The 11212-nt window shown below is 35.7% G+C and overlaps 1 protein-coding gene across 1 annotated transcript; it reads right to left on the reverse strand.

Annotated features, from left to right (window-relative positions):
* Nucleotides 1-2907: 2907 nt before the first annotated feature.
* On the reverse strand, nt 2908-8437 carry LOC139971218 (cellular retinoic acid-binding protein 2-like). Its single transcript, XM_071977493.1, has one exon. It carries the CDS (start codon nt 7768-7770, stop codon nt 7360-7362), a length of 411 nt encoding a protein of 136 aa, XP_071833594.1. The 5' UTR covers nt 7771-8437; the 3' UTR covers nt 2908-7359.
* Nucleotides 8438-11212: the final 2775 nt, after the last annotated feature.

Raw genomic sequence — 11212 nt, forward strand, 5'->3', positions numbered from 1 at the left:
TGGGAAGACATACCGTATAACTATAACGTTACTCAAAGCTCTGTAAAGTTGGACAGCTTACTTTGAATAATTCCAAATTAATATTTTATTTTACTGGAAAAATATGGGGGAGGGGTGGGTGGGGTGGGTGGTGTGCAGAAGTAGGGTGGGAACGATATACCGTAACTATAACTTTACTCAAAGCTCTGTAAAGTTGGACAGCTTACTTTGAATAATTCCAAATTAATATTTTATTTTACTGGTATATGCTTTTTTTGGTCCTGGTCCAGGCAGCCCTGACGACAATTTGGAAGTATTTGGACCCTAGAGCAATTATTTTCTAAAATCAATAAAGCTAATTTCAACTCCATTTAAGGATTCTCAATGTCGTTTTAAACCCATTGTGAGCATATTACCATCGGCCAAATTGTCTAAATTGCTTTATACTCCTAACCACACAAAATGATAATAATTATGGTATACTTAATGTAGTATTATGTCATACTCTGCATATAATATGTACGTCAGCAAACTATTTTGCATGAAAACATAAAGAAAGAACTAAATAAAATATAAAATGAGAAATAATGCAGGCTTGTTTTGTAATTGAATGTTTGCGATTCACTCTGGCGATGAGTTAATACAAATCAGTCAATGAATCATATATGTTAGATCGTCGGATTGAATCACCTTTGGATTTTGAAAGAAAAGTACACTGCAGAAGGATGAATTTGACTTACCTTTTCATAAAACGCAATTATAAACAAGGTAGATTTCCAGTGAATTAGACAGGGGATAAAGGAAAAGTAAACAAAAAGTGATTGTTTGTTATAAGAAATCTGTGATGGAAATGTCAAGGCGACTGTTTTTGCTTTGTGTTTACCGACATCAAAATGAAGTTCAACATATGACCTTTTATAAATCATGGCAACTTCTCTTTATAAAATCAATTTGGTGTGTTTAATATTCTGTTGACATAGTTTGCAAAATCTTTCAAGAACGAATATCTACTTTCATGAATGAGAAAAAATAAGGTTGTCGAAAACATTCTATTTTCAGTCATTTTTTTTTCTCAAAACCTATTGAATTTTAAACAAAAATTACTTTTCTAACTTGCTAAATAATTTTATTGATATGTCGTCTTTATAGTTGAAATTGAAATTATAATTAAAATCGACTTAAGTGCGATGAATTGTTCCTGGATTTTATAGTATCGAAGAATATCAAAAATTTGTTACAAAAACATCAGGCAACTTGCTGTTAATTCATGCATATGCATGATGTACTAATGTATTGGTGGGCTGTTACATATACATGAAGCATATTTTACCATGTTGCCTCTCGGAAGAACATCTGCACATAATGAATCACTTATATTCGGCTGCTGAAATGATTGAGTCAAGTTCGGCGTTTTTTATTTCTGAGGATTTTCGAAAAACTTAAAGGTCTCGTGGTTAAAAAGAGTAGAAGCGGGGGAGGGAGAGGGTAAGGGCGGGTGGGGGGTGTGAACCTGCAGTACCGAGTGCCCCTTTTCGTGAATAACAAGAGTCACGTCTTTTTGTAAAAGAGTAAACATTGTCCCTATTCATAAATTAAAAGCCAGCCCCCAGCCTTCATTTAAATGAAAAGTGCGACTTTGGTAATGTAAGGTATAAACTGTTTCCTGTTTTATAATAATAATAAAATGTACTCTTTCTCTTAAATGAAAACTAGCTATTGTTAAAGTAGACGTGGCAACATGGTTTCAAACAAGCGAGGAAGAATCGGGCGTTGAGTGGCATAAGGGGTGGGGGGAGGGAAGGGGAGGGACGACCATGCTTACCCCATTCCGAGTAAGAACCCTTTGAAAAGTTTTTTTTTAATTATTGATGTGCCCCTCTGTCCCTCTGCCTTCCCCCAGCCCCACGAAGTTCGTGCCCCTCCCCGAATCAATCGTCTTCCACCGTTCCTGGAAAGAATTATAAAATGGAGTGAGATCTCTGTTCATGGCACCATGAGAGGAGTCCAAAGTCTACCAATTCGACTGTTTAGAGCAAGTAAGGCATTAGTTAATGACACTTGTTGTACCCACGAGAAATCGTGTAACTTGTCTCAGTGATTTCCAAGTATTGCCAGGTAAGAATTGTAAACTGTTTGAATTGACTGGTGTAGAAACCTTTCCTTGATGTATGTGTTTTTTCCTCGTATTCTTCCTCATCTTCGATCTTGTACAAGATCCTACGGCCTAACCACGTAACTTCATACCAATACAAATTCTTCGTTGTAACAGCAGGCTAGCTTCATGTGTACATGGCTTACCACTTGCAGACGTTTGGATGTTTCGGCTGAGTTAAGACTGGAGTAGCAAACTCCATATGAGAATGCATCATCGGATTATTGAAAGGGTGAGATGCCAGCGCTTCACTTTAAGTGCATATAGCGCAAATTGTTCTCTCCATCTCTGATCGACGCCAAAGGACTCACCAAATAAACGACATATTATTTGTATATTCAATAGTGTATATTCAATAGTGTAAATTCATACCGCTAATGTGCATTATACTACCACACAAGTTATTTATTAACAACTACAACAAAAGCAACGACTGTACATTATCCACGTATCACCGTATCCACCGTGGTAGACATTATGTAACATTAGAAGACTAATATTACATTTCAATCGCCCATTCATTCTGTGGTTTTTGTTTTTTTGTTGGCGTTCCATACTATTATCGCTACAAATAATGAAACTATAGCTATTTTTTGATACAGCTATATATATATATATATATATATATATATATATATATATATATATATATATATATATATATATATATATGTGTGTGTAAAGTATTAGCATGTACAGAGAGAAAGAAAAGGCGAAATTAATTTGAAAGAGACAATAACAAAACCAAAAAATATATCTCATGACAAATAAAGATGGACGTTTAGGCGTAGGTATATTTATTACGTGCTTTTACGTTCTCGTCAAACGAGCGTCACATATCACGGCAGCACAAATAATCCACAACGGTTTGTTTTGAACGACAAATAAGTACGGATCATTTATCAAGAATACACCAAGACCTAGAAATTAAACATGGAGATTCATTTTCCATTGGCTACAGTTAAACCTATACACGTTGTATAGGATTGTGCGTATATATATATATATTATTTTTTGCACATGGTATCATATGTAGGCAAGCATATTTCAAGTCAGTACCTTGAAATGCATTCAAAGGAATACTTTTATAAGTGACTGATGGTAAAGATTGACTCACAGCCTATCGTCTATACATCATCTTTACAAAAAAGGAAAGTATAAAATAATTAATCCATTCATTCATTGATTTATTCATTTTAATGAACTAGGTAAATTTACTCATACCCTATGAAACATGATATATACGTATATATGGGCTACTAATTTGAGAACATATTCATGACATCCCTTTAAGCTTCGTATTCGATAGCTTGTTAACTCACAAATAACTTTATTCACAATGATTTAGCTTAATTGAAACGAAAAACGAAAAAAAAAAACGCATAATAACAAAGAAATTTACACTCTTCAAAATGTTTTTGGTGTTTCCTTTTTCAACATTTCGTGGATTTGTTTTCTATACACATTCTGATAAATATGATATTAAATGAATATATAATTAACAATATTAATGGGTAAAAAGGAGTAGAATCAAGCTTTAATATAAAGGGAATTCATTCCAATAGTTCAATGCAGGTATGCTGAAGACTTTAAGCCAACCTCTTTCACAAGTATAATTTAGTCCCGATGATAAGTAGGTAGTTTCAGGATCTCTTACGCTCCATATGTACAATTTGTAGGGATTCTATAATGTACGTTTAACGAGAGGAGTAATTATGTTCCCTTCTCTCAAACGTTCTCTGGTTAAACTCTCTCTCTCTATCTATCTATCTCTCTCTCCTTCACTATCGATAAACAAACCTTGATGACTCACAAGCCACTTCCTTCAATTTACAAATAAAGCCGTCTTAAAGCAAAAGAACTGTCCATAGTACGATAGATTACATAAGACTGTGCAGTGTCAGAAAAACAAATTATCACTTAGCAGACCAGACAAAATGAGTAATCCTTGTCGAAAAAATGTAGACTTTGCCACAGAACTTTGCCACAGCTGATTCATAATTCCTTTTGTTTGTTTTTCTTTCTCTTCATTTTTTAATTTTTTTTTTTTTAAATTTACATTGTCACAAATATGTGGCAGACGTGCCTTGCACTGATAAGGGTGAAGTTACATGTAGAAACGAATACACTTTTTATGTGATTAATTAATTTAATGCAAAAAAATATTAAAAGTAAAAGTCTTACTTATGTAAATTCATTATACAGTCAGATAAATAAAAATACAGCTGTTTCTCAACTCTCACATTATTAAATAAAGAATGAAAACCTCCATTAGTCAGGCATTTCTGAAAGCACTGCTTTATATTAAATGGATTACATCTATCATCTGCAGTGTGGCGACAAACGGACCCAAAACCCTTAGTCTATCTTTCCCGGCCTGTCTCCCGAATATCGAACACATATGACACTTTGGCTCAATATACATAGGAATGTATGAATATTGAGCATCTCCCCCCCCACTCCCCCCCCCCCGGATGGAGTACCTAACTGAGCCCCGACAGTAAAAACACATAAGCTACAAGAATCTCAATAAACTAATTAAACTTTCATGTTACATTATTCCTTCCTTTCTGACAGTACTATTTTGTATTATACTTTCATGTTTACATTTTTCCTTCCTTTCTGACAGTACTATTTTGTTCTCGACCTCCCACCGATACCTCTTCGTACCCACTTTACCGAATAACTCGCCGACATAACCATCACAGTCTACTCACTAATTCACCCCCCCCCCCCCCTAAACTCCCTACGAGCTTCTCTTCCGCTAGTAAAAGAGGAAAGTGTAGTATTGACTTACGAACAAGCGACACATTGAAACATGACAATTTGTTTTTCGAATTAATAGAAATATTTAATTTTAAGGTTTCAACCGTGTGATAGGAATCACTCGAAGAACATAGCACAGCTGTTCTTTTTACCGGTGAGAGCTCGTTAGTGTTGGTATCTAGGGCACGGATTTAGAAGTGGCACATTCCACCCCTAATGATGGCTCCATGCCAAACACATTCATTACATAGTGCGAATGAATCGCTACACCACACGTGAGGATATGGACCTTTTGACGGATTTATGAAGCAAGTGGTAAGTTCATCTGGGTAAGATAAACATACAAATGTCGAATACATGCCTTTACCGTGCTTATACTTTATGTGGCAGGAATCATATATAACGAACAGTTGAAAGTATTCTAGCGTTTGCCGGTTTGTTTTTATTTTATTTTGTTTGTTTTTTACACCAAGAATGTATAACATTACTCTAACACATGCTTATATCACATGACGTGATTTAAGTCAAAACTTTAAAACATGACCCTTGACCCTATGTAGCCGAGCCGTTACTAATACAGTAAGCTAATACCGTGGTATAGTAGTTTATAGCTCAATTAATATGCTGAATGTTATGTCACCATTTACACATAAATATAACTAAAATGTTTTGAAAGACAACAAAATAATTGCATTTTTGGATATTATTAAATATTTCTTGTCTTCTTGACTGAAGAGAAGAAAATAACTTTAAATTATTTTATAGCTGCAGCATTGACATTTCGATTTTAAAATTGTTTAATTATTGTACAAAATAGGTAATAACATGTTTTTCCAAATTAACAAACACAAAAACATCAATAAGCATTTTAATAAACCAGTTCCGCGAGAATTGGACAATGTTCCTGCACGCCTCAATCTTAATAATTAAACCTTAGACTTCACATCCCACCCGTTGCTCCTGAATCTCATGATCTATCACTTTATATTCATAAACAATATTTCTTCAACTGTGCCCTCCTTTTTTGTTTTACTGGTAAAATATCTGATTCATCACACATTTTGATCCTTCATTTCTCGTTACAGAGAGAGAGAGTGATTGATTACCAGTGACCAATAGCGTACGATTCTTCCATTGAAATCAAATCACAGCAATTTCTCATTTTATACATTACACAGGCTGCAGCGGGTATCTCCTATACACACGAAATGCGTGAAAGATACGTCTTCAGTTGACATATTACACCTGACATTCAATGGCAATCTGTCGTGATCTTTTCCCCCTGACATCACGAGATTGGACGGCAGGCACAAAGATGAACACATTACTTATTAGTCGCTAGTGATTAGTACATTCTTATACGCTTTCGTAAAGCAATGAAAAAAAAGTACATTGTGAAAGCAGCTAGCACCTTTTGGTTTGTAAAGTGTACGGTGAAGTGTTGCACAGGAATTCGATCATAAGTCCTTTGGGATATCTCGCACATGTTTGCGTCCATAACATTGTTGATTTGATGTGACAAGGTCTATGGCACACTGATACAGGCTAGTATAGTGCTTATACTGAGGAGTATGTTCCTATGTATATTACGTGGTAGGATCTATGATACGGTGAAGCCTACACATAGCCATTTCTAATTTAAATTTTAGTCGGATACATTTGTACTCAACTTTTAAAGTTGATATCATAACACAAGGATAAATCACACATACGCTAACTTACACCAAACACCCACAGTAATTAGTTTCTCTCCAAATATATAGGCTCAATGCTGAAAAGCGTGAGTATTTAACAAAGTTCGAACATTTCTCTTGAAATATATTACTTTGTAAACATACACGTACACACACACTCACACTAAAACAGAAAATGGGCGGTTTAACATTAAAGCCTATACATATTATCATGAATATCAGATAATATGACAATACTTATACATTTGAGGTGAAAACGATGACATTTCAGAAAAACATGACATTCACAATATCTAATCAGATGCATGGTATCGCCACAAGAACAATAGGAAGCACCGAATGAGCAAACACGAACGTCACCTATGATCAAAGTACTGACTTTTGAGGGCACATCACGGCGCAATTATTGGCACAGCTTTATCATGACAACAATAATCGATAGAAAGAGCTAAGAAAAAAGAAAAAAAGAACGATTATGTATAAGCTTATTGATCTGGAAGCGTGCAGGATAAAAAACAAAACAAAATGACTTTGTTACATGTTACCAAAGTCATATGAACAATTGAGCACTGTGTTATGTTATTTTTATTTTTTAAATTTTATTTAATAATTGTTTTTTTTTTAATGATATTTAATGATCAAATCGAAACGACTTTAAGTAACAGCTGCTACTGATGGTGGAAATGGAGACTTGCAGACACAACCACTATTTTTTTTTTTTTTTTTTGATTCCAGGATGACTGTATATGGCTACTCACGTGACTAAGGTTAAATGCGCTTGAATACTCTTTTGCAGGACACGTCGCCTTTAAGCAGCGTCATCACCATTTCGTCCCCGTCTATTTCCCTCGTTACGACGTGAGGAGGATCGCTGGGATTTTCTTCTGCAAATACTAACTTCGAATCGCTCTCTTGGCTGACCACTGTCATCTGTTTCTCTCCGTTTGGGACAAGATCTTCAAACGGCTGACCAATCACGAAGTCTTGCACGTGCGTCATGATGACAGGTACGTTCATCTTAATGACAAATGCGTTATCAGCGGGATTCGTGATCTCACAAGTTGGACTAGGCATGATCAGAGCAGCTTTGCGAATTGGTAGAGACACACCCAGCGCCACCATATAATCCTCGAAATTCTCGCTACGGTCGAGTTTCCATTTGCCAACTAGTTTAGCCATTTCTCTTCAACTATGATTTATAACTGATCGCCTGCCAATAACAAAGAAGTCCTCGCCTTGAAATCTACTCTTGATTAGAGATTTTTCTTCCAGCTTTTCTCAGCCTTAAACCAACGATCTTTTGAAAAAAAGAATGTTTTTTTCTTGTCGCAGTATAGATGAAATAGGGAAACGAAAGTTGATATCAGACTTTTCGTCTTTGATAAAGTTAAGAAAGTTGATTTCTTTCCACCTTTACCCAAAAATTTGGATAACTTTCTGGAAGTAAATTAATAAAGTCACTCGATTAACACCTTCAAAACCTCATCGATCAAATGTGAACTTTGCTGCCTTCGATGAAGAGCACTGTCTCTTTTGTTTTGTTGGCGAATTGTTTACAATTTCTTTTGCACAAAGGCTAAAAAAGATAAACCTTTCAATGTTTGATTCTCTTCTAAGTAACCGCAACCAAAAAACGACTTGTAATAATTTTCACTGTAAATTTCACAATACAATTCTTAATAATCGCTGGTTGTTAATACCTGCTCTAACGTTTGTTGGTCTCGCTAAATCGGCGAGAGCGGAGAATTTATAACCGAAGATGCCTTTCGACTCTTCGCAGATTGCGCATGGCTGAACTACTTTCTGTTTTTTTTTCTTTTCCGGGAGAGACCGGCGGGCTGGTGATTTATCTAAAGAAGAGAGCGGTTGATCAAGGCTGCTTTAGACTAGATGACAAAATTTATATCGAAAGTTCAACAAAAATGCTGCCCTCCATCTCAATTGCAAAGCATTTCAAAGAGAAACAGAGAGACAGTTGGAGGGAGGGAGGGAGAGAGAGGTAGGAGAAAAAGATAGGTATGAGAAGAGAAGGAGGCAACGGTGGAAAGATGCATGGAGAGAGATGGGAAGAGGATATAAGAAGCCTTAGTATATGTATTTCATCATTGAGAAGAAGTTCATAGTGAGAGGACACTAAGAGACATAGTTTATAGTACCTGCCATTTATTGCTTCTTTCCGATGATTACTTTTGTTCGAGTGAGAGCATGGTTAGGGAGAAGCACAGATGGGAGGGAAGGAGATGGAGAGGGATGATGAGAGGAGGAGGAGGGGAGAATAAATTGTTGTGTCTGTCATCATTGGCAAGATGTTGATCGTTTATATTATACAGGGTTTTAGTATATAGTTTCATGTCTATTGAACGATCTACTGACAAATTGCCCGTTGCGATTGCAGTGTAAGTTTCGGTGGCCAACAAGTATATAAAACCACAGAACTAGAAGTTCTTTGGTAGGTACAGACTCTGTGCTATGTATGACTTTGGGTCGCGCGAAAGAGAGTTTGGAAAGAGGAGGGGAGAGATGAAGAGATGGAGGCAGATGAGGAGGCGAGTATTAGTGAATATAATCAGTGAGAAGAGTTTGACAGTTGTGACAGTTGTGACAGTTTGTGTTGCAGGGCGATGGTTGAGTGGCTAATGTTATGGGTCCGATCGTAGCTTCTGTGAGACGTTTGTAACTATAGTGTAACATTATAGTGAAAATATACCATGTTAAAGGTTACAAACTCTATGCAAAAATTAAAATTCTACATATTATTGTATGTAATAACTCGTAACCTGTATAACTGAGGGATATGTTACAATATTATTACTGTCCTCTCATTGTACCCTATGGTCTAATTTGGTATCGGGTTGTAGAAGGGTGTATAACACCACCACCCCTTTGCCCTTTATCCACGTCAACGTGTCAAAACGGAAGTTATCTTTTTTAAAGATAAATGATAGTCTATATAAGTTATCGTCACGGGTATATAGAATCAAAGTTTTCTCCTCTTCCGGGGAGGAATCCACTGCCCCCACCCCTGCCCCACCCCCATTGTCATTGTGCAGCACTGGACCTTTATTCACGGACACTTTGTTTGTGGTCCCCTCACCTTATGTTCTGTACATTACTTTCAGACGTATGCTTGTTTAATATCACGACAGCACTATCTTCGAGAGACGTTAATTTTTTTTTTATGTTGTAAATATCCGATGAACTTGACACAGCTGAGCAGATGTGTACATAAATTAACATGGTTATAGGCCTTGACGCATAAATATACAGCAGATCGTTGCCTCAATCATAAGATCATTTTTCTCGTAAATATTTCAATCATTTTCTGGCAGAGTAGAGCGTATCATATAAGAACATCAATATTTGTCTATTTCTTCTATGTCAGGCAAGCAATCTATACTCAGTCCATATTGAGGGACTGTTGTATATGTGTGTTTGTTTATATTTATATATAGCGTAGCTATGTTTTTGTTCCGATATAGATATCGCGATCGCTTAAAAATATGGAAACTTCAACGTAACTGAACATAACGCATACTCCAGATGTGAATGAATACCAGAACATTCTTTGTTGCACCCGTAGGTCACATGTCAAATTATTTTGATGTCAGGAAAAATGTTAAAAACATTAAACACATTTTTGACATTTTTTTTAAAGATTCTATTTTCCCCCTCCTTCAGTCTCTTGTTTATAGGACGCTGACATAAATGGTTTTGACAGTGCATAGAGAGTTAAGAGGATTCATACAGATTTATCCTTGAACTTCTCTGAGTGAGTATATATGTGATGATTATGAAAATTCAATTACTTCAAGACTTAACTGATGACGTGCACGTACTAGTATTGTGTGTACTGTCTTTCTTCGTGATCTCTATCAGCTTGATTAAGTTTAAAGAATCATAACACAAGTGAGTTCTTGTTTGCTCTTAAATAATATACTTATCTATTCCACGTGTGTGTCCTATCTGGCATAAGCTTCTTCAAAGCAGTGCGTTATTATCTGCTGTTGTATTGTTTTAATTATTTTTGCAATCTTTCAAATAATGTGATACAGAGATTTAGATCACCGCCTTAAGTGGATTCATCAAAAGCTGGAACTTACATTAATTAAGTGTATTTCAATTTTCAACTTATATCTTCTTAGTTTTTGTCATTCGATTACCTGTCAAAACAAGTGTGAATATGGCTACTTGGCCCACAGTAAACAACACTCTTTTTTTCAAATGCATATATACACGACATTTAACCATGAAAACCCCAAATCCATTCCAATATTTTCGAAGCCACAAGAACCATTCCATTATAGTTATGTTAATATGAACCATGCGCGAGTAATGAGCAGTGCAATATCATTGCGTAGCCGTTCGCAAAACTTTGAAAAAAATACGCAACTGCATTTTCACGTTACGGTACGTTTTTTTCTTTCTTTTAACGTATTCATTGGTAAAAGTCTTCTAACTGGAGATCACAAAGTTTTTGTTTCAAAATCTGTTGCTCTTTCTTATGAAGATTACGGTAAGTATGTCAATGAATGATTGAAAGCAAAGCGTGGTATAACCGAAGTAGTACGAGGCCTTGACTTCAAACAGAACGGTGAAGTTATAATATGTATATATTGCTTTA

This window comes from Apostichopus japonicus, chromosome 8 (assembly GCF_037975245.1).
Source record: "Apostichopus japonicus isolate 1M-3 chromosome 8, ASM3797524v1, whole genome shotgun sequence".
Lineage (NCBI taxonomy): Eukaryota > Metazoa > Echinodermata > Holothuroidea > Aspidochirotida > Stichopodidae > Apostichopus > Apostichopus japonicus.

Coding starts and splice junctions, on each gene's coding strand:
- LOC139971218 (XM_071977493.1), bottom strand. CDS start 7,770: ATGGCTAAACTAGTTGGCAAATGGAAACTCGACCGTAGCGAGAATTTC.